This window comes from Saccharomycopsis crataegensis (genome assembly GCF_037102585.1).
Source record: "Saccharomycopsis crataegensis DNA, jcf7180000000077, whole genome shotgun sequence".
Taxonomy (NCBI): Eukaryota; Fungi; Ascomycota; class Saccharomycetes; order Ascoideales; family Saccharomycopsidaceae; genus Saccharomycopsis; species Saccharomycopsis crataegensis.
In genome coordinates, this window is record NW_027043824.1 from 83460 (window position 1) to 106602 (window position 23143).

A 23143-nucleotide genomic window follows, 5' to 3' on the forward strand; every position below is an offset into this window, starting at 1 on the left:
ATCTTGTTTAATGTTATCTATTCTTGAAAAAACTGTTTCCATTTAATTTTTGGAGATAAAAAGACTTACTTATGGAACAATATTTACTGGCTTCAAACATGACATTTTATGTCTTTCAAATGCAAACGGATCATACAGAATTTATTCCGCTAATATTTGATCCTAGCAGATTGGAAAATCTGGAGCTCAAAAAACAGCAAAATCATATACACGTGGGAGATAATAATTTAATTAAACGTTTCTTTATTATTTATTCACCAGTTATGGTTTATGGAGTTTGAATTTATTTTCTCTCTTTCTTTTTTTACTTTGTAGTTGCAATTCCCTCATTGATATAGAAGAGAATGATAACAAGTAGAGATGCTGAATGATCTTACAATGCCCATTAATAAAAAACAACTTTTTCCTTTGTTGATTCCATTTAATTAGAGGTATTTATCTTTACTGATTACTATCATAATATTTTTAACAGGATTACGTTCGGTACCAATATTATTTTTGTTTAGAAATAATGGCTACCCCCGCAATAAAGTATGAGTTGTTTATATACGCACAAGTCTGCATTGTATATTGTGTATCCTGATTGATTGTAGGCTCGTCAATGAATTGCGAACAGTATTACCAAGCTCTAAGATTCGTAAACTCGTTCATTGCATGTTGAGCTTCTGCCGTTTTTCTTTTTTTGGTCCTGCAAGTCCCACATTTCTCAGAATCATTCTTGTGTTGCAAACAATCATATGTGACAAAAGTAAAATGAAAATAGAGTTGAAAAAAAGGAGGATCCACAGCGAACTCAATTACACAAAAGACAAATTACATGTACAATTAAAAATAAAAAATGATAATTTAATGACAAAAGAAAGTTATATTTAAACCGACCACAAATAATAATAGAATGGCACTCGATAGCATCATCTAAATTATAATCAAGAGACGAAAGAAGATTAAATAATAACCATTGAATTGAAACACATTTCATCATTGATTGGTTTTTTTGTGTTCAGAAAAAAAGGGCAGCATTTAGTTTATTGGTACAAAAAAATATTGAGCTTGATGAACTTAACGCAACTTGTTGAAACCAATGTCCTTAGCCTTTTCTCTGAAACATTGACGACAGATGTTAAGATCGTACTTTCTGATCAAACCAGAGTGGGAGGAACAGACACGACATTGTCTAGAGCCTTTACCGTAGTTTCTTGGGTGGGAGAACCAAACTTTTTCGTGAGCCATATTGCTAGATTATAAGTTAGTAATTTGTGGTTGTGAGATTTGTGTATCTTTCTGTGCTTCAATAAGATACAACTGTTTAATCAAGAAGGCTTAGATTGGTGACAAAGCATTTCCCATTTCTTCCAAATTAGTTATATAATTCATTTGATTATTACGCATGATTCGTTGCTTTATTTAAAATTCATTCCGCCAAACAAAAACATCCAACTATCCAATTGCTTTGTTATTCGATAACCATAATTCTCACGATTGTCCAAGATCAAATAGCCGTTCTATCATTTTAATTTTAGAATTTATCAGGGAGCATAGTATCATTTCGTAACTCATAAATCTCTTAAAATTTCAATTCTAATATCATAAAGGTAGTACATATTCTTTCGTTTGCGATCGTTTCACCTTTTAAAATTCACAATTTCAAAAATTATCCAGTCACCATAATTATCCACAATCTTTCACATGAATTAAAATTTGGGCACTCATATTCATAATAATCTAAGTCGCATTAACACAGTAGCATCAATATTATATCATAACAGATCATTCCACTACTTACAATACTGTTATTTAAGTACTTTTGGATATGTTTCAAACCTCTAATGCTAGTGCTATTAACTAACTCTTGAAGATATTTTTTTTCGCACACACACAATCCGACACTCACTGATTCTCCAAAAAATTACACAGTCACGTGAAATAGTAGCAGGTGACTTCATAAGATAAAGTCACTTGTGCCCTATAAACGATCACATGATACAAAAACACATGAGTTGATTGCATGTGCATTCATAGCCCTAATGACTTCCAACATGAGAAAGACAAAAGACATCCAAGTTATATGATGACACAGTCTGAGATTGAAACACATGGTTTCTTGATTGCCTTCCAATGAGTCCCACATAGAATCATTTTGAATGATTTAGCCACTACAAATATATATATATATATATGTGTATATATTCGAACTAATATATTGCTTATTTACATTGTATTTTTAACAGTATTGAAATAAAAAAGGGGAGTCCATTCTTTGATTCTTTTTGAGGTATAAAATAGACTTCTCCATTTCGTATTATTGTTTGGTTTCTCCAGCGTGAGATAGATTTTCTGCTCTTTTTTTTCCTATGGTCTCGTCATCAGTGGCATCTAAGTATTCCCACAAAAATCTTAGAGAGTAGAAGGTAACGAACGTTAATGCCACAACTTTAGCGAATGGTGATCCTACCTGTCTATAAAAAGCAGTCTGTACGACACAAGAGGAAAAGAAGTTAGTATTTCCTGTGGTACGATAGAATAAATATCATAGAATAGTATAACATACGTGAAGGGACTTCTTCTCTGTTTCGGGGTTCTGATCCTGTGAAACTCTAGAAGAGGATTGCTCCTGAGCTAGCTCAGATCGCAATTGCTGTTTAAATTGTTCCAAATGTTTTTGATCGACATTATTCTTATTGTTATTTAGACAGTGTTGATATCTAGAGAAGTTGCGAGCATGCACAAGGGAAGCCACTTGATAAAACAGAGCGCTTTTGAGACCAGCTAACTTGGAAATTGGCGTCACAGACAGTCTGAACATTTTTGCAGTTAAATGCTAATATTTTTGGTTATTCTCTCTATGCTATCACAATAAGTATTGCAGTTTGTTTTATTCTTTTTTTTAGTGAGATTATGCAGCCCGTGCACTGACCGCAGGTGAAGGATTGGGCGGGATGGGATGGGATGGAGGGGGATTGATCAATATATCGTAATAATGCTAATCCAGAGTGAATAAAAGAGCGAAATTAGCAATAATATTCGTGTATATACGTCAAAGAGTGACAGCGATACTATTTGTATACTCTATTGTGTCTCACTTTTTAGGTGTGTGGTGCCAGAAGCAACTTAACGTAACTTATAAGGTGATTTTTTTTGTGACTTTGAAAATGTGACAGCAGCATAAATGGAGACGATTCCCGCCAATTTGATTTCCCTTTATTCCACAAATTTTTTTTATTTATTTCTTTTTTAATCTATTTCTTTTCTTTTTTTTTTTATTTCTTTCTTTATCTGTTGTATACATGCAACCATATTCCAACTCATCCCAACATGCCAACAAGAAAGCAACTCAATGTTCTTCAGCTGTTACTGTACTTACAGTGTTTTGATGAATGTGATTTTTCCGGTGGCGAATTTAATCAATTCAAGGGGAATATAGCAAGGTCTTGTGGAAAGTTCTTTCAACGTGTGCTTTGAATCCAAGAGTTTTTTGTGGCTCATTCAACCACTCTATTACACTAATAAAGTGCTCGACACATTTTAAATGGTAACTTGTTGCCGGCATATGCTTAAGTTTTAACCACAATGATTTACCGAGGAGCGGAATCTCTTTGGAAATTAACTTGGAGGAAGTCAGGGACCGAAGTTTAATATTACAGGAAACTGAAACCACTTTTGATGGTTTATAGACCATAGTTGAATGCATTAGAAAGCTTGGAAGAACTTGAACTGAATGGGAGTGCACCAAAGTTTGAACTCGAAAAACAAGAGCTGTTTGAAAAAGGCTGGCTCTTAAAATGGTTACACTGAAGCAGAAGAAACTCCAAAATTTCTCAAAGAATCAAAGATCATTGCCGAACTCATCCAAGGAGATTTTCAGTAGGATTAACCACCAAAAAAGCGAATTTCCGCCAGTAGGATTTTAAGAGTTGGAATTCTTTGATGTGAGTCTTAAATCGGTTTGTTCTTTACCTTTTTTTTTTTTACCAGTAATTTCCAGACATCTATTGATATATCAAAATATCAAGAATAAAAACAAGTGTGTGTCGAGCACACGGGAATAGGACTTAAGCGGTATTTTTGTCGTTCTCCGATTCGGCGACGCATTGCCAGGGGTGCTTAACCCTGCCAGTTGAACACTTCTCTCCGCAAGAAAAAAGCCAGTATAAAACTTATCAATCCCCACCATAAGAAAAAAAAATTCTTGATAGTAGTAGTAGATTTCTTAAGCACAAATCAATTTGAATCATCATTATAAAATGTTTTCTAGAACTATAGCAAGAACAGTCTTCACCAGAGTCCCTACTGCTGTTAGCAGTACTCCATCATTGGCCGTTGCTGCCTCAAGAACAAAGAGAATTCACAATAATCTTCCAAGGGGGCAATATCGTGCTTATCACCAGAAGGTCATTGACCATTACCAAAACCCACGTAACGTTGGTACAATGGATAAAAATGACCTCAGTGTTGGTACCGGTCTTGTCGGTGCCCCTGCTTGTGGTGATGTTATGAGATTACAGATTAAGGTGAACGATGATACCGGGATCATTGAAGATGTGAAATTCAAGACTTTTGGATGTGGTTCTGCCATTGCATCTTCTTCTTTTGCCACAGAATTGTTGAAGGGTAAGAGTTTAGATGATGCTTTGAAAATCAAGAATACTGTTATTGCCAAAGAATTGTCTTTGCCACCAGTAAAGTTACATTGCTCTATGTTGGCTGAAGATGCCATCAAATCCGCTGTTAAAGACTACAGAATCAAGAAAGGGAAGAAAACTCCAACATTGGGCCCTGATGCAGTGAGTCCATCTACTGGAGCTCGCGCTGCTGCCTGAATGACTCAAATGTAGCGCATTTTTTTTTTGTAATAGTTCTTCTTTTTCAACCATTTGTTGTGTTTTATCATCATCATCATCATCTACACTATATCTATCTACCGCCCCCTCGATTGTTCATATCATTTTTTTTTTTTTGTTTCACTGTATTTTTTTCTAACTTGTTTTCGTTATGTGGGAAAGTATTGTATTTTCCTAGTATTATTTGTGGTTTTTTCTGGTTTCTATTTATCCCTTTTTATATTATAATTTATTGCTAGTCATAGCTAGCTTCTGAAGTTCAAATAAATATTATGTTCTATAATGACCCAATTTATCTCCCTTGCTTCAATTATTTTTTTAATATAGCTATTAGTTATTCTTAGAGAAAATTTTACTCGAAGACCCTGAAATACCCGGCACTTCGTGATCAGTAATACAAAAGGTATTTGCATAGGCACCTTAAGCTAATGCTGTTGACGTGATTAGCACGAATGTGTGCGATCATTTCAATAGTTATTATAAGCTGTCTCAATGTTGGAAGTCCAAGAAAATATCTAAAATCATATATATCTACAAAATAAATAAATATTTGACAGTTTATGATACACTGTTTTTACTTGAAAAAAGTAACGTAGGCATTATATATTGTGAAAATTTCTCAAAATTATATTACACATGACTATAACTTATCAATTTCTCAAAATTAACTCAATAAAGTAGAGGAGTAGAAAGTAAGTGGGGATAATGGGGTTGATAGTTTTAATTTATTGCTGATGGAATAGAATTTCGGGATGCTTATAATTTCTTAGCAGCCAATTTTCTTTCCTTCTTCAAAACAGAAACCTTGAATCTGTCGAAGTCAGACAAAGAAGCTCTAACATTTCTTTGAGCAATCTTCTTAGCCCAGGAAGTAGCAGCCCACTTGTTTTCAATTTCAGCAGAAGCGTACTTCTTGGCAATGACAGATGATTTAGCACCTCTTGGGAACTTGGCAATGGTCAATGGAGTCAAAACCAAGTTAGTCAAAGAGAAAGCTTGTCTGGCAACACCGGTGGATGGACCGTCAATCAAGACCTAAAAAATAACATGTTAGTACCAAACATAATTCAAGAGCTTATATTTTGAAGTGAAAATAATAAACTGAACATGGTATCAATAAGCACACAGGGTTTAAAATCCGATTCCAATCAGAATAAAGTCATCTACTATAATAATTGTGCTTGAATATCATTACCTTTAAGCTGCTTCAATTTTTGTCAATATTTTCAGGCAAATCCTGAGAAAGTGTGAAAATATCCCCTAACCATCATATATCCAAACAGTTGCCATAAATAATTTGTACAGATCTCAATAAATATTATTTGATTTTAATGATTATTATTTTCGTCCTTATTGTTTTTTGATTTTTGATGTTGACTATTCGACTTCTCTCGAGCCCGTAAACCACATTAACACGAAGCGTTCAAACTCTGATAATTCACATTTCCTGGCTATTCCCATATGAAATATTCATACCACTATTCAAATTTACTATTCCCTATTCTAATCCTCAAATTTTTCAATCGATACATACTCTTTTTTGGTCAATGATTTCAACAATAACAGCCAATTTACCGGTGAATTTACCCTTGTTGATGTAAACAATACGACCGGCTTCAACGAGTCTCCATTTGCTGGCGGTGACAGAAGTTTCAGTAGACATCTTTGATTATTATTATTATGCTATTGAATATTATGTATCAGCTTCTCAGATGCTATATGCGAAGTTTAGGAATTTTGATTTTTTTTCTCATCCACCATACTCAATTTTTTCAGCCAACAAACAGTGTGAGCAAGAAAAACAGGGCTTTGTTATCACATGTACGTGTCACAGTCATTTATCACGTGCTAGTTTCAACAATATAGCCCTAATAAACTCTAAAAATAATATCTCTGCGCACTCCATTTTAAAGATTGACGCACAATCGGTGGGGTTTTTCTTGGGGGGCAGGAAGAGTTGACGTACAACCCTCTAGTGTTATTTGTACTTTGGGGCCACTAGTGATGTGTAGGAAGGTGAAACTAATAAAGATTATGTTTATTATGTCTTCTCTCACATGCTACTTATCAATTTGATAGCAGCTCGAAGCATTCGTTTGCTCAAGTAAATCAATCGCTACAATATGGACATGGCCCAGAATGTGACCAGGGCTGGTACCAGCCCTGGTCACATTTACACAATCGTAAGTCTGATCAAACAAATCTATGAATCATCTATTTCAATTTAATCTTTCTTTTCTTTGCCTTCATTGTCCTCGATACTTTTCTCCCCGATGATAACATCATAGAGCAATCTCAACACCGCAAATCCAACAAATGCGAGAAGACCTATAAAAACAAAAATTCCCACTCTCTTATTATGCTCTATGTTCAAGAATGGATAAGGATACAATTGACCCTTTTCAATATCAATAAGATATTCTAACCAATACCAATAACCAGCTGTTAAAATTGCACAAAGAATCAATGCAACCATAGAAGGAATGGTGAACTGAGGATTGAACAAAAAGTAATCAAGCACCAAAGCCACAAATGGGGTAATATGGAGTGGGAAATCCACGGCGATTGGCACGGTATCTACCATCACAATCAAATGAGTAAAGAAAATCTTCAATGACCAATAAACAGCGGTTACAATGAATTCTAAGGAAATTACCACAGGCAAAATATAATTGTTCTTAGCATGAAATATTGCTGAACTTCCTGAAGCATGGGCAACAATAGAGGTGAAAAAATAAACCAATGTCAAAACTGCTGAAAGATTAGTTAAAAATTGTGAGAAACCGGCTTCCTTCAACTGATCTGGCAAAAACTCAGCTCTAATCGTCTTAACATAGTACACACCGTAGCCAATGATCAATGATGAAGTCACAGCAAGAAGCAAAGCGATCTTGTTTCCAGGGATTCTTGTTGACATGATGGGCTAAATCTTGGGTTGACAGAAATCGTAAACAAAATGTATAAAACTTGAAAGGCAAAGGGGTCACAATCTAAAAACTAAATCTAATGAACTAGAGTTATCTTTTTTTTTTTTCTCTTTTTTGATATTATTAATATTTGCTAACTGAGGAATTCGGATCAATCATAGCGAATGTAAGCCAATTCTCACAGATCTTAAGAAATTGAAAATCCGAGCATGTGCCAAAAATCTTACGTAATCATGATTTGATGGTAGAGCAACCGTATGTTTTCTACAATGACCTGGCCTTTCTTCCGAGAGAGTTAAGTTATAATGTATACTCTCTATCCTTACTTACTTCTGATGATATATATTTATTATGCAGTTATGCTGCTGAAATCTCAATTATACTGTAATTTTCTCTAAGTCTTGAAACAAAATCTCGGCAAATAAAGAAAGGTGACAACAAAAAAATAAAGCAATTTCGTAAAATTACATTCTGTTTCCACTCTGTTATTTATTTAAACCCATAAAGATAATTCCTTTTATCATAATTCCTTGATAGTAATGACCAAACAAATTTGTGGTGTATGCTTGGCAAGGATGTTCAGTGCATCATAGCAGTCCAACATGTGTTTCCATATAATTAATAGTTTAGTGACAGTCGTTTCACATATTTTTCTGAATTTCTTCAGCAAATGAGAGAATAGTGAATACCAGTCTTTGAAAGCCTAGGGTATTAATATAATTGTTTATTTACTAAAAATACACACTGTTATGAAAAGCTGTATAACGGAAATAAAGCAAAGGTTGTGAAATTATGACTTCTGATTTTGGCTGGACAGGATTTGGGGTCTTAGTATTAAATTGGTACCTATATTATTCATTAAAATAGAAACCATATCTACGTATATTGATAGTAACTAATGTACAAGAGAGGTAGCTTTATGAACTCATTTTAATCTTCAAGATAAAGTTATGGAGTCCTCTCAAAAATCTTTTCGTAGGAAGCATTATTCTTAACTACAAAAAAAAATATTATTCCCTTTTACCAAAAAAGAACTTTAGGATAAGGGTTATGGCTCAAAAAAAGGTGCATTATTTTTACTTCTAGAGGCTCTAAACGCTAATCAGATTAAATAAACATGCAAATAATAATGTAACATATACCACAAGTATTTTTCATTCATTACCCAATCAATTACTCCTTATCTTATCCTTTCTCTTCATCTCTTGATTTCTTATCTAATTCACTTGTTCCTTATCTAATTCTTTATCTCATTTCTTCATCTTATCATTATTATTCTAAACTCATCATTTATTTAAAGAGATGCTAAATCGTCTATTACTAGTATATTATCCTAATAAAAATCAAGTAAAAATATTAAAGATGAGATCCCTTTTTTCTCATTCTGAAGAGTCAGTTAAAAAGAAAAAGCACAGTCCTCGTAATAGAGATTTTTCAAAAGATCGTTTAATATATATAGGGTTCTTCATCCTGCATCTATTACAACAAAGAACCAACCGCCTACATCATTTCTTTGGGAAAGCTTCATTCTTGTCAATATTAGCCATTGCATTGAAATAGTATCCTTTCAGTAACAAGTCTGAGGGGAGTTAAAAAAATAAATAATAAAATGCGTTCTCTTTTAAAAGAAAGATCAATAATAACTAGGAGCTGTAAAAAGACAATTTTATGCCTATAAAGCTTTAGATCTAAAGCATGAAATGCTTAGTAAACTTTCTTTTTTCTATTTGAATTTGTAAGTCTATAAGTCTATTAAAGCGTAGGTGAGCGAAAAATTGAAAAAATAAAAAGAAAAATAACATCAATCACAGATAGTTTAATGTAAGAGAGCAGCAACACCCCCCAAGATCAAGGCACCAAGGTGCCCAGTTAACATATTGGCCTCAGCAGCGGATTCAGAAGGAGATGAAGTAGACGTCACTTCCATAGAAACGGCTTCAGAAGTACTGCTAACAGTAGATAGGCCATCATAAGAAGAAGACGCTCCAGAAGTAGCGAGAGAAGTAGCCCATATCGAAAGAGTACTCAATGAGGACACAGAGGAGCTCGAGCTCGAAGTAGAAGATGAGGAAGCAGTAGAAGCAGTAGAAGTAGAAGAAGTAGAAGAAGTAGAAGAAGCAGTAGAAGTAGAAGAAGTAGAAGAAGTAGAAGAAGCAGTAGAAGTAGAAGAAGTAGTAGTAGAAGAAGAAGAAGAAGAAGAAGAAGAAGAAGAAGAAGAAGAAGAAGAAGAAGAAGAAGAAGAAGAAGAAGAAGAAGAAGAAGAAGAAGAAGAAGAAGAAGAAGAAGAAGAAGAAGAAGAAGAAGAAGAAGTAGAAGAAGTAGAAGAAGTAGAAGAAGTAGAAGAAGTAGAAGAAGTAGAAGAAGTAGAAGAAGTAGAAGAAGTAGAAGAAGTAGAAGAAGTAGAAGAAGTAGAAGAAGAAGAAGAAGTAGAAGAAGAAGTAGAAGAAGTAGAAGAAGTAGAAGAAGTAGAAGAAGTAGAAGAAGTAGAAGAAGTAGAAGAAGTAGAAGAAGTAGAAGAAGTAGAAGAAGAAGAAGAAGAAGAAGAAGAAGACGACGAGATGCTGCTACCACAAATAGACTTCAAGTAGCTAGTTGCGTCATCGGCAAGATCGCTGGTTGGGCAGGTGAAACTGAAGCATTCCACAATGTCGCTGGATAAGTTTTTGCAAATTGATTGTTGCTGGTTGAATGTGTATCGACCATCAGATTTAATAACGCTGGAAACGCAGGCAAGAAGACAAGCCGGAGGAGAATCTGCGTTTGTCAAAGAAACAATAGCCAAAAATAAAGTGCTGAATGTGATTAACTTCATCTCCGTTTTGAATAAAATGAAAGTAGGCCTGAAAGTAAGCCGTTGAAAAGGCAAGCTTAATACTTAAGTAGTATGAGAATAAAGGTGAGAAAGCAAACGAAGGACTATCGAGCTGATTATTATTATCTACTTTTTGCAGTTGAGAGATATCCTTAACTCGAAAACCCATATTTTTTCCAGAAGAAGGACCCTTCTGTTTGCCTGATTTACGCATACAAATACATAAAAGCACATTCACATATCACGTGCATATCTCATCTTTCTCTCAAATTTTTTTTTTTTTTTTTTGTGCAAATTTCCAAGGCTTTTGATTTATATCATGACGATTAGAAACCTCTGTTACAAAGCAATCTAAACTCAATAATTCCTGGCGGTAGAAAAAATGAGAAATTTAGTTTTCTTAAATAGAGGGGTGATCCGCCCCGAGTCTACACTAGCCCCGGATCTTCCTTTGGCGGCTTCTGTATTTGATATTATTACCAATAGCATGACAGTCGCTCTTGGCCCAGGGGAGTTTGATGGTGCTATCGAAGTATACCAATACGAGAGAACGGGAAAAGCAAATTTATTGGCTAATTTTGAAGTAGATCCTCAAGATAAACTTATTTGCTTCAGTCATTTTGCTGATAGTTGCCAATTGATTTTCATTTTCGCTCAAGGTGATATTGTAACCGCTAGTTACGATCCAAATAATATTGAGGACCTCGATTCTGTTGTCGTGGAAATTGTTGGATCTATCGACGACGGGATTTTATCTGCCCAATGGTCTCCTGATGAGGAAACCTTATCCATGGTCACCGGAGCTAAGAATGTTATCTTGCTAAGTAGACAATTTGAGCCGATTGCTGAAAGAGCTTTGGCCTCGGATGATGCTAATAAATCAAAACATGTTAGTGTTGGTTGGGGTAAAAGAGAAACACAATTTAAGGGTAAAGGTGCAAAGGCTGCCGAAAGAGCTATCCTTGAAAGTCTTAAGAATTCAGGATTGAAAGAGGGCGAGGCTATTAGAGACCCAACTATGCCTGCGACAGTAGATGAAGGTACAAAAAGTTCTTTTGATACTGGGAAAGTTTCTATTTCTTGGAGAGGGGATTGCCAATTTTTTGCTATCTCTATGATTGAAATTATTAATGAGACAGAAAATCGTTTAATCAGAGTGTTTGATCGTGAAGGGAATTTGGATACTGTCTCAGAGCCTGTTAATGGTCTTGAAGATCATTTATCTTGGAAGCCACAGGGTTCTTTAATTGCTTCAACTCAAAGAAAGAATCCTAATGATAAAAATGATCACACTGTGAAAGACATTTTAATCAATCCAAAATTCGTTGATCAAAAGGAAGAGCTCGAAGATTTGGATTTAGTATTTTTTGAACGAAATGGCTTGCGTCATGGTGAATTCAGTTTAAGATTACCATTGAATACGAAGGTTAAGGACATTTCATGGAATAGCAGCTCTGAAGTTTTGGCAATCATTTTAGATCACTCTATTCAGTTGTGGACTATGAAAAACTATCACTGGTATTTAAAGCAGGAGATTTTTTCAATTGAGAATTACAAAATTCATTCATTGACATGGCATAGTGAAAAGCCTTTAACTTTTATGCTTGTTACTGAAAAGATTGTCGAGATTATCGATTTAGCCTACGATATTATATCTGGCCCAACGGTTTCCCCAACAGATGTTAGTATGACTGGTGTAATTGATGGAAAGACTTGTAATCTAACACCATTAGTAATTGCTAATGTTCCACCACCAATGGCTTTCCGTGAAATTACAGTGAAAGATAACGTTAATGACTTCGCCATTTCTTTGAAGAATGATAAGTTTGCAATTATTACAGCTAATGATATCTATTTTGCAAGATTTTCATTAAAAAAGAAAAATCAACCAAAAATTTTTGCAACCCTAACGAAAGATCAGCTATTGCCGGAATTCTCTGATATCAATTTGAGGCAAGTTTGCTTTACGGGAAACAACACTGTGGGCGTATTAGCGGATATTTTGCCACATGGTGATTCCAAAATCATTATTATTGATCTATCTGATATCAAGGCTCCAAATGTTATTATGTCTCTTGACCCACCAGAAAAAGTTATTTTAATGAAGGCACATTCTAGCTATAAATCAATCACTTTTGAAACTATCAGATCCACCATATATAATATCAATCCTATTGATTATTCAATTAATGCTATCTCTCAATTGGGTCAGTTATGTTATGAATATCACATCGTTTGCAAGTCAACGGAAGTTGGCGATGAATTAATTAACGAGGCAGACCTGTTGGTATTTGGTTTAGCTTCTAATGGTAAGTTATACGCCAATGATAGACAAATAAGCAGTGCGATAACTTCAATAAAGGTTACCCAATCGCATTTATTGTTGACTACTGCTCAACATCAATTGAGATTTGTTCATTTGAACAATGATTTTACTACCTACAAGGTCACTGATGACGAGTTGAATATTTCACAGAAGACTGCTGTTGGAAACCATAATAATAATAATGAACATACTATTTCCTTCGAAGATGAAAGAATTAGAGCTATTGAAAGAGGCTCATTATTAGTTTCTGTATCGCCTTCAAATTTTTCTGTGGTTTTGCAAGCTCCAAGAGGTAATTTGGAGACAATTTATCCAAGAATTATGGTCTTGTCAGATATCAGGAAGAATATCAAGTCAAAAAATTACAAGGCAGCATTCATTACGTGCAGAACCCACAGAATTGATTTAGATATCTTGCATGACTACGCACCAGGTTTGTTTTTTAAGAATTTGGAACACTTCATTGATGAAATTGATAATGAAGAATACTTAAATTTGTTCATTGGTACCTTACGCGCCGAAGATGTTTGTGAAAATAAATACCGAGAAACGACTGCTTTACCATCGTCTCTTAATGATGGAATTGCCCATGTTGATATTTCAAATAATGCCATTGGTACAACTAACCACGATTCTAAGATTAACAGAATCTGTGAAAGTCTTTTATCAGTGTTGTTGACATCAAAATATCAAACAAAATATTTACGTGCTATTATTACTGCTTATGCGTCCCAAACCCCACCTAATCTCAACGATGCTTTGAGATTGATTTCTGGCTTCTCTGATAATGATGAAAAGGAAAAATCCATTGAATATTTGTGTTTTCTTCAAGATGTTAACTTATTATATAAGACTGCCCTTGGATTATACGATATTCCGTTGACCTTATTGATTGCTCAGCAATCTCAAAAGGACCCAAAAGAATATTTACCATTCTTGCAGAACTTACATGAACAAGAACAATTGAGAAAGCAAGTAATGATTGATGATTATTTGAAAAATCATGATAAAGCTCTCAGTAGTCTACATGAAATTGAGAAGCAACAAAATACTGCAGAAATTAAGGAAGAATTTGATAATTATATGATTTTACATGGGTTATTTAAACAAGCCTTGAAGTATTATCATTATGATAATGATAGAAAAAATGAAATCCTCAAACATTATGCTGACGCGTTGTACAATGATCATGAATATCACGAGTCAGGAATAATTTATGAAATGTTGGGATACTACAAAGATGCTATTCAATCAAATATTTTAGCTAAAGATTGGCAGAATTGTTTGAGCATTATCAATTCTAACTTGGATAAATTTGGTAAAGAATTGGAAGAGACTTGTGATACTCTTGTTGAGAGTTTGACAGAAGCTCATCGCTATCAAGAGGCCGCAATTATTGAGTTCCAGTACCTTAATAACATTGAAGCGGCCATAAAATTATATTGTAAAGATCACCGATATGATGAGGCAATTTTGATGACCAGTAAAAATAAGAAATTTGAATTGATCAGTGAAATCATCGATCCTTTAATTGGTGAAGGGTTTGGAACTATTGTGGAGTTGGTCAGCGATTGTAAAGCTCAGATTGGGTCACAATTAAAGAGACTTCGTGAATTGAGACAAAAGAAGAAGGAAGATCCATATGGATTTTTTGGAATTAGTGAAGCTGCTGGTAATGGTGGGGCTGGCGAATTCGATACACCAGATGATGTGTCAATTGTCGCATCAGAAACATCTACCAAAGAATCGTTTTTCACTAGATATACTGGTAAGACTGCAGGTACTGCCAAGACTGGAGCTTCTAGAAGAACTGCTAAGAATCGTCGTAGGGAAGAAAGGAAACGCGCCCGTGGGAAGAAGGGTACCATATATGAAGAGGAATATCTTATTAGTTCTGTGGGGCGTTTGATTGATCGTCTTCGTGAGACTGAGCCTGAAGCTAAAAGATTGATGGAGGGGATGATCAGATTGAAGAAGTTTGAACAAGCCTATCAATTACAGAAATCTTTTGAAGATGTGTTATTATTGTTGAAGGATAATGTGGCAGAAATTTATAGTATGACAGAAGATGATCGTACTAGAATTAATGACCAAGGAGAATTATATTTGATAGATGTTATCCCAACCCCAGTCATCAAAGATTTTGATGGCTATGCCGTTCTTAATTATTGATTGCTGTTTGCCGAAATGGTGTTTTTATGTATTTTAGCCTTTCAATAGAAGCTTATAGTTTTGTTTTCTCGTTCAGATAAGGGAAGTGGCTCCTCATCGCAACTTGTATTGAAGTAAACATGTGCTGAAGACGGTGCTATCTACTTACAGCAGCAAAGCAAATTATACATTTTCAGTGTAGCCGTGGCAAGTAATATTAATTGAAAGTTAAGGGTGCTGTTGTAGTGATGGAGGAGACCCAGTTGCTGCTATTCCGCTTAACTTGGTAATGAGGGCAGATTGTCTACGAATAAGCAATGGTAGTTTCAAGACACTAATTATGTAAGTATTAATCAGAAGAACCACCCTCCTTGAGCATTTCAAAAAGAAGGACGGTAAATAGTGATCATGTCTTCTTCCAAAATCTTTTTTTATGCATGCCAATCCCAGTTTTCTCCACCAAGGCTGCACTGCACCGGTTACCTTTTTTTCTTATCTACAGAGAATATAACATAGCACAACATAACGGGTAATATTAAAAGAAAATGAAGGAATTATGAGTTTAATTTTGAAATGAAGAGCAAGCGACATGAGAAAGACTAAAAAACGGGACCAAGAAAAAAAAAAAAAAAGGTTACAGATAGTACTAGTTGATGAAAGGAATTAAAAGGGGCAAATTTTATATCACAAATAATAATAATCATTTGCCTTTGGTGGAGTCCAAGAATTTTTCGATTTCACCAGTACTACCCAACCAAATCCCAGATTTATCATGGATTGCACTTGGAACCATGTCCAATATTCTTTGTCCCTTATCATCGACGGCCATGCCACCCGCTTGTTCCAACAACATGGCCATTGGGAAACATTCGTACAACATTCTCAATTTCCCGTTCTTCAGCTTGGAATCAGCAGGATAAGCAAACAACCCACCATAAAGTAAGGTTCTGTGAACATCAGCCACCATTGAACCGATATATCTAGCGGAATATGGTTTGCCGGTGGATGGTTGTGGTTTCTTTAGCGAGTTGACAAAGTCAAAGATGTGTTTTGGCCAATACGCGGCATTACCTTCGTTAATGGAATAGATTGGTCTAGTGTGAGGGATGGTCAAATTTGGATGAGTCAAGATAAATTCACCCAAGGAAGTGTCCAAAGTGAACCCGTTGACACCATTACCGGTGGTCAACATCAAATGAGCAGAAGCACCGTACATAGTGTAACCAGCAGCCACCATTTCGTTACCACTACGAAGAACATCATTGATGGTACCTTTTGAGTCAGGCAAGAGTTTGTAAATCCCGAAAATTGTACCAACCGACACCCCTGCGTCCAAATTGGAGGAGCCATCGATTGGGTCGCAAACCACTGCATAGTTACCAGGACCTTCAAACACAATAAGGTCTTCTTGTTCTTCAGAAACCACGACCTTCACGTTTTTGGAGGCCTTCATGGCGTTGATGAAAATTTCGTCACCAATTACGTCCAATTTCTTTTGGTCGTCACCAGTGGCATTGGTGGCACCGGCAAGACCAATCAAGTTGACCAATTCCGAACGTCTAATAGTGTGGGCAATAAATTTGAAAGCAAATTGAAGAGAGTTCAACAAGAGAGTCAATTCACCCGAAGCTTGCTTGGCCAAGGATCTTTGCTGCTCAAGGATAAATCTTGTAAGAGTGACGAGATCTGTTTGGATGTTTTCATCACTGGCGAGGGACGATACTGTTTGGGCCATGTTGTGTGTGTGTGTGTGTGTGTGTGTGTGTGTGTTGTTATAGGAATAGAGAAATATTATTATAAGAGATTAAAGTGAAGGAAAAGCGGGAACTTGCTGGGATATTTATATATATTTTTTTTTTTTTTTTTTTTGGGTCTGAAAGGATCCGGGAAGTCAGAAATCGCTTACTTTATGTGAGAAAAACATATATACAAAAGTTGTGGTGCCTGGAGTCCGGGGTCGGGGGGTGCCGCCACCTTGGGTCTTTGACAGATGATCAGCAACCAGGCGACAGCATCCCGGAGCTTTTTCAAGAGATATTTCGCAATTGGCGGCTACTACGAACAGTATAAATGAGATACAATAATGATGAACAATAATGTGATATTATAATATTAAATAATTAACAAGGGAGAATATAAGATAAGTGATATATTATAAATGTGGGTAACGGTGGAAGCAGTAGGTGCTATGCCCCGGGGGTTTTGCGGTGGTGCGGTGGTGTCACCGCGCAGGAAGAAGTGAAAAATAAGAGTAACCAGAGTGCGGCCGGCGCGGATTGGGATGGTGGAAGCAGCGTTGCTTGCCGTTTCAGTGGAGTGGATTATAGTAAACATTCTCGTTTTACTTGCTTAACAAATTGTTGATACTTGCCATTGCTACTCCCAAACGACTGCTCAAGAATCACTGCCTTCCGCAAGACATCGTTCGAACGAGTGCTGCGGCAATTCAACACTTTTGCAGGATTGCAATCAAACCGCTTTCTTTTGGGTATCTGTGAGACTCCTTGGTAATAGTGAATATTGGTGGCAGTAATTGATGGGGGTGATATCGATAATCCCAACATCATGTCGTCACTTGCCTTATTTCTCACTAGCCCACCGGCATCACTGATGTATTTGATGGAGGAAGCTCTTCTCTTAGCCTGGTGGTTATCAGGAATGGCAACTTCGGTAGTGGCATTGGCGGACTCCCCCATTGATACTTCAATGATCTTCATTATCGATAGCACCGAGGTTAATGTAAATAGAATTCCCATTATCGATTGTTATTTGGTTTATTGAGGAGAGGTAATGGAAGAAAAAAAAAGTGTTTTGCGTTAATTCTCGATGTAGTATGTAGCTATGGTCTTTTAATATATAGCGTATATGACAATGACTAATGTTGATGTTGAATGAAAAAAAAAAAAAAAAATCTTTTCTATGAGTAATAAATGAGAGGGAAGAAAGACAAAATAAATCCTTAATATAATAGAAAATAAGTAATAACAATAACTGATTGAGTTTTCTAATGGGATTCGTCAAAGTATATAAATAAACACCGATCTTATCATGGCTCCTCCGTCGGCACTCAGGCCAGAAGACAAATCCCTTTTGATTCACAACTTTTCTTGGTGGCAGAGCGGTGCATGAGGGTGTCTACTTGGTGTACCACCCGGTCTGTACGCAATGTTTCAGGTGGCCGCACTAGTCTAGTGAGGGCTCTAAAATTCATCAACCACCCACGCCAATGCCCTGCCGTACAAACCAAACAACATGCTTCCAGATCACAGCTATTCACCACGCTGATTATTGTTATGCGATGGTGTGATTTATATTGTCCATAAATTGCTGTTTCTGCGATTCCTGTTCGAACAGATAAAATAATCAGTTGGTATTAGCGATCTTAGGGTTTTATATTAACGCCTTTCGCAGGACGCACTGTATCCTATAATAATAGTTCTGTTGTTTGCCAAACATGAGCTACACTAGTGCTTGTCCAGGTACATGATAGATATTTAGGTGGCTATACATCGTATAAACCTGGATGGCAGTTGCAAAGAAGTTGCTAAAAAAAATCACGCAAATTTTGAAAACAGAAAAGAAGAAAGTGGGACAAGAACATTAGTGACAGTAGTGGGTTTATTATTATGAAGACCTGCCCTTGTCCATGACCCTTTTTCCATTTACTTTTATCGTGAAAATCAGTGATAGAACTACAATTGAAGGGATAGTGTTTTTCTTCAACCGCTTGAAAAATTACCTTAAAATTGACTTGACTATTTTGGAATTTGTTCAAAATTCACTGTGGCCAAAAAAAAAAAAAAATAAAAGAAAATAATGTAACGTACTAGCTATTCATTAGAATCGCAGATATCTGGGTTGACAATTACAATGCGATTGAAGATTATTTACTCGAAGGGAATTAGCTAGTGATGAGATTTCAATACTTGTGAAGACAGATAGATCCTGCAATGCCCAAAGCCGGCTGAACTGGAAGTTACCTTGTGAAACATGCTAAATGTCCTAATAGAAATACCCATTATTATTTCTCCTTCAACTGCACTCACGACACCTTGGATAATAATGATAATAATTAACCTACGCGTCTTGATTGATTATAAGGTGTGCCAAAGGAACGGTTTTTTCAGCAATCCTTGTCATGTGCGACAGATCAATTTAGTTGACAGGCACATAAGGAAAAAAAAAAAAAATAATGATAAACAAAAAAAAAAGAACAAGGGCGGCTATTTTGTCATTGATTTAGTAACGAAAGGTGACCACAGCAGCATCAATTGCCTAATAAAACACATCAACAATGTCCTCTCTCTACCGTGTTGACAGTATAAAGAGCATGGGAAAAAGAGCGGTATCCTCCGACCTCACAAGGAAGCTCTCCACCCGTCGAATCTTAAGCAAGTTTCGAAGGGATAAACTGAAGCCGAAGCTGAGAAGTTCCAATGACAATGATAATAGTGAGGGAAGCCTGGGTAGTCCTGATAAAACATTGAACAATTATCTGGTGTTGAGTGATGATGTACAGCTGACAACTCCAGACATTGAAGGTTATGCTGCCACTGACAAGCCTGTTGATAAGGATACAATTGATAAGAATATAAATAATCCAATACCCCATGCTGCTGAACTAGAGAAAGTAGTAAATCCCGAAGAAACAATAAAAGTAAAACAACAGGAGGAACTTGCAAATGATGTGTCAAATAATATTCCTATAAACCCTGAAAATCAGGAAAGACAAGAGGAAAGTGCACCTCTTTTACCCAGAAACACTAACGATATTAAAGATGCCGAAACTTCAATTGATGCACATTCAATAGAACCAATTTTACAATCAACACAGGATAATTCTAGAGGCCAGGCAAAACATACTACGTTATCTCATCCTGCATATCCTGTCATCGACGATACCATTCTTCTTCTAAGGTCTCCTCAGAGCTACGGGGCCATAAATATAGTTGATATACCCGAATCATCAAGTTTGGTTGGTAATCATATTCATGTGGATGAAGGAAACTCGCTATTACCAAAACCGGTAACTGCACCTAATATTATTGGGAACCATTCTCGCAAATGGCCTACCCGCGGGAAATGGATGGCTTCAATTCTTATCATCGTCATTGCTGGCTTACTAATCTGGCAATATATCGTCCATCAAACTCTACTTCTTATAACTTCAGTGTCAAATTTTCAAGTGGATAATGTGCGGCTACAAAGAATAGACAATTCTGGTGTTTGCATAGCTGCCAATGGCTCGTTGAACTTCGACTTTGAAGATCTTCATGGCTGGAGACGTTGGTATGGCCAAATTTTCAGTAGCACTGTGAGAGAAGTTAGTGTTATTGAGGCTGAGAAGGTTGGTGTGGCGATAGAGTTGGTCATTATTGATGATATTAATGCTATAAATGAAAATACTTTCAAGGTTGCAGAATTTCAATTGACAAAGCCAATTGCTCTAGACTTTTTAGCAGATTCTCCAATGAATATTACTAATCAATATATTGAAATCAAAGAAACTGATATGGCTGGTCTCTTGAGTGCCTTGGGCGACATATACAGTGGTAACAACTATAAAGTTGATAATTTGAAAATGTTGGTCAGTTTGGATGTTCAGCAATGTGATGTTGAGTCAACAATTTTAGGACTTAAGATTCGCAAAAAAATTAGCACTTCTTTGTCTCCTTTATTGGAATTAGATCTTGAAGAATCGAAACGTTTCTTTGATATCAAAAAGTCAGATATTATAGGTAAAACTTTTCCATTCACTATAATTGATAATGATTTACTTTCGGTTGTTGTTGATGAATTTTCAATCACTAGTACCAGTGTGCCCCAAGTTGAAATATTAGCTAATATTGAGTCATCTGTGGATTTTAAGAAAGACATTGTTGATTATAATGTTGGATTGAATGAGATTTTATGGTCTGTGAAGATGCAGAATTGCCAAGGAAAACTTGTGGATTTGATGGCTGTTAATGTTGGGAAACTTGAGGTGGAAAAAGTGAGTATGCATAAAAGAATTCATAGCCTACAGATACAAGTACAAATTCCAGAAATTTCTAATAGTTTGCTTGAGGATTGTGGTGACCATTATTCAATTCTAAATTCTTTGCTTATTAACGTATTAAAAGACTATGACCCTCTAGATGAACTGATGCTATTTATATCTGCTTCACATTCCAATAACCCAGCGTGGCTAAATTACGTCCTTAGCAATGTGGAAATTCCAATCAGTATCAATTTTTTGAAACGCTTTTTTACTAATAGCAACAACTTCATGGCTGCCAAGGGAGACTTTATTAGCAATTACTTGCTCGATTTTGAGCTCAGCAAATCTGAGCTTTATTTACCAAAACAAGTTTCTGAAAATGATATTAATCCAGTGTTGACCAGTTTGGAAAGTACCATTCAATTTAGAATACCTGATTTCATTGACAGTACACATAATATAATTGAATTTCAAGTAGATTCGTTCTCTGGCGATTTGGAAATTTGCCATTGTGATTCTGAAAAAGAAATAGATATCCTAGAAGTTGAATTTATAAATAATCAATCATTGAATATCGAATTTGACTATTTGGTAAACAAGTCAGTAACAATGAATTTGCATTTGACAGATAACGAGATAGTAATTGTTAATTCCAGTGATTTGAATCTAATTTTAGTGAACGATTTGCTGACCATAAGTGATGGTGAATCGGAGATATTACTTTTTAATTTTGCCCCCTTAGTGAGCCTTAACATAAGTAAATTTGCTCTACTTAATGGTGGTGATGAGTTTCAATTTAAGGATATTCCTTTCTCGGTTAACTATAACCTCAATACCTCTGATTTGATACCCACCGTTGTCAGAAATCACAATGTTACGTCTTTGGTAGACTACATGATTCAGAATCTTATTATTCACATCACTGATATTGTTTATATTTCATCTACTTCTGATTCTTTAGTTGTCGCTGTTAATTTGAAGATTTTCACTCCCGATGACTTATATGATGATCCTTCAAAACAATATAGTCTTATTACGGATTATATATCCGAAAAATTGATTGATTTGCATTTTGGTTATAATGGAACCAAGCTTGGACATGCTATTATGAAGGAAATGGACTTTAATTCTAGTCGGTTGTATTCAAATGTCTCGATATTGGTTGACCTCAATCCTTCATCGTTTGATGGAGAAGATGGTTTGGGCAAGATAATGGTTAGAGAATTATTGAGTAATTTCATATCCAATGAGTTCCCAAAAATTGAAATCTTTGGGCATTCAGAGAGCTTTCCATCTTCCAAAAAGATATCGGAGGTTCTTGAAGGAGTGAATATTAGTTTCCAGTTACCTGAGTATAATTGTCCAGTGAGTCCTACGAATAAGCATGAGTATCTACTATCGACATTAAAGGAGGATGATAATCGTGGAGAAAGTACAGGCTTATCATTAACAAATGACATATGGGAGCACTTTGGAGATCCAGGAACTTTTGGTAAAAGTCTGCCTGGTGGGTTCATTATTAGTGTTACTATGCACATTATGACGTCTGAGATTGAATTTGAAGTACACAATCCAATTGTGAACTCTTTTGTGGATGTTCTAATTTATTCGGGGAAAGCAATATATCATGATGCTAATGAGGATGGAACTCCAATAGAAATTGAATTGGCACATATTAAGACGAATACAATACTAAGAATACCACCAGGAGTTTATAGGACACCAAGGTTACCAATAACTTATGAATCTAAAGGCGTTGCTGGAGATATTTTACGTAAGGCAATCAATGGAAAGCTAGATATAGAAAGCAGAGCAGAATTTCAATTGAAGATTGGTGATTATGATATTGATATGGACTATTCTGGTGATGGGACTGTTGCGCAAATAAGATTATGATGTTTTTTTGTTCTATTCATCTCTCATATTATTTTATTATATTGCTTTGAATACGATAATTTTATTTACTGTTGGATCTTATTTTTTTTATGGCCTATGGCCTAACTATTTTTTATGTACTATCGAGGCAATTTCTTTTCTTCAGCTTAATCTTCTTTTCTCTAGAGCTGAACTCACTGAGATATTCTTTTTTTTTTTCACAAATGTAATATA

General features: G+C 35.6%; 9 protein-coding genes across 9 annotated transcripts; 3 read left to right on the forward strand and 6 right to left on the reverse strand. All coding sequences in view use genetic code 12, as the record gives it.

Annotated features, from left to right (window-relative positions):
• Positions 1 to 2299: 2299 nt before the first annotated feature.
• Positions 2300 to 2803, reverse strand: DASC09_026040 (uncharacterized protein; the record flags this gene model as incomplete). The annotated part of the gene is made up of 2 exons (XM_064996207.1): positions 2300 to 2470; positions 2549 to 2803. 2 exons carry the CDS (start codon positions 2801 to 2803, stop codon positions 2300 to 2302), a joined length of 426 nt encoding a protein of 141 aa, XP_064852279.1.
• Positions 2804 to 4241: 1438 nt separating this feature from the next.
• DASC09_026050 (iron-sulfur cluster assembly scaffold protein) lies at positions 4242 to 4817 on the forward strand (the record flags this gene model as incomplete). The annotated part of the gene is made up of 1 exon (XM_064996208.1): positions 4242 to 4817. The coding sequence occupies one exon, from the start codon at positions 4242 to 4244 to the stop codon at positions 4815 to 4817; it is 576 nt and encodes a 191-aa protein (XP_064852280.1).
• A 777-nt stretch (positions 4818 to 5594) lies between these two features.
• DASC09_026060 (ribosomal 60S subunit protein L14B) lies at positions 5595 to 6501 on the reverse strand (the record flags this gene model as incomplete). The annotated part of the gene is made up of 2 exons (XM_064996209.1): positions 5595 to 5873; positions 6373 to 6501. The coding sequence occupies 2 exons, from the start codon at positions 6499 to 6501 to the stop codon at positions 5595 to 5597; spliced, it is 408 nt and encodes a 135-aa protein (XP_064852281.1).
• A 561-nt stretch (positions 6502 to 7062) lies between these two features.
• Positions 7063 to 7755, reverse strand: DASC09_026070 (uncharacterized protein; the record flags this gene model as incomplete). Its single annotated transcript, XM_064996210.1, has 1 exon — positions 7063 to 7755. The coding sequence occupies one exon, from the start codon at positions 7753 to 7755 to the stop codon at positions 7063 to 7065; it is 693 nt and encodes a 230-aa protein (XP_064852282.1).
• A 1826-nt stretch (positions 7756 to 9581) lies between these two features.
• CCW14 (Ccw14p) lies at positions 9582 to 10577 on the reverse strand (the record flags this gene model as incomplete). The annotated part of the gene is made up of 2 exons (XM_064996211.1): positions 9582 to 9748; positions 10334 to 10577. 2 exons carry the CDS (start codon positions 10575 to 10577, stop codon positions 9582 to 9584), a joined length of 411 nt encoding a protein of 136 aa, XP_064852283.1.
• Positions 10578 to 10959: 382 nt separating this feature from the next.
• Positions 10960 to 15075, forward strand: IKI3 (Elongator subunit IKI3; the record flags this gene model as incomplete). The annotated part of the gene is made up of 1 exon (XM_064996212.1): positions 10960 to 15075. One exon carries the CDS (start codon positions 10960 to 10962, stop codon positions 15073 to 15075), a length of 4116 nt encoding a protein of 1371 aa, XP_064852284.1.
• Positions 15076 to 15754: 679 nt separating this feature from the next.
• FBP1 (fructose 1,6-bisphosphate 1-phosphatase) lies at positions 15755 to 16789 on the reverse strand (the record flags this gene model as incomplete). The annotated part of the gene is made up of 1 exon (XM_064996213.1): positions 15755 to 16789. The coding sequence occupies one exon, from the start codon at positions 16787 to 16789 to the stop codon at positions 15755 to 15757; it is 1035 nt and encodes a 344-aa protein (XP_064852285.1).
• Positions 16790 to 17375: 586 nt separating this feature from the next.
• On the reverse strand, positions 17376 to 17810 carry DASC09_026110 (uncharacterized protein; the record flags this gene model as incomplete). The annotated part of the gene is made up of 1 exon (XM_064996214.1): positions 17376 to 17810. One exon carries the CDS (start codon positions 17808 to 17810, stop codon positions 17376 to 17378), a length of 435 nt encoding a protein of 144 aa, XP_064852286.1.
• Positions 17811 to 19348: 1538 nt separating this feature from the next.
• On the forward strand, positions 19349 to 22930 carry DASC09_026120 (uncharacterized protein; the record flags this gene model as incomplete). Its single annotated transcript, XM_064996215.1, has 1 exon — positions 19349 to 22930. One exon carries the CDS (start codon positions 19349 to 19351, stop codon positions 22928 to 22930), a length of 3582 nt encoding a protein of 1193 aa, XP_064852287.1.
• Between the last annotated feature and the right edge of the window lie 213 nt (positions 22931 to 23143).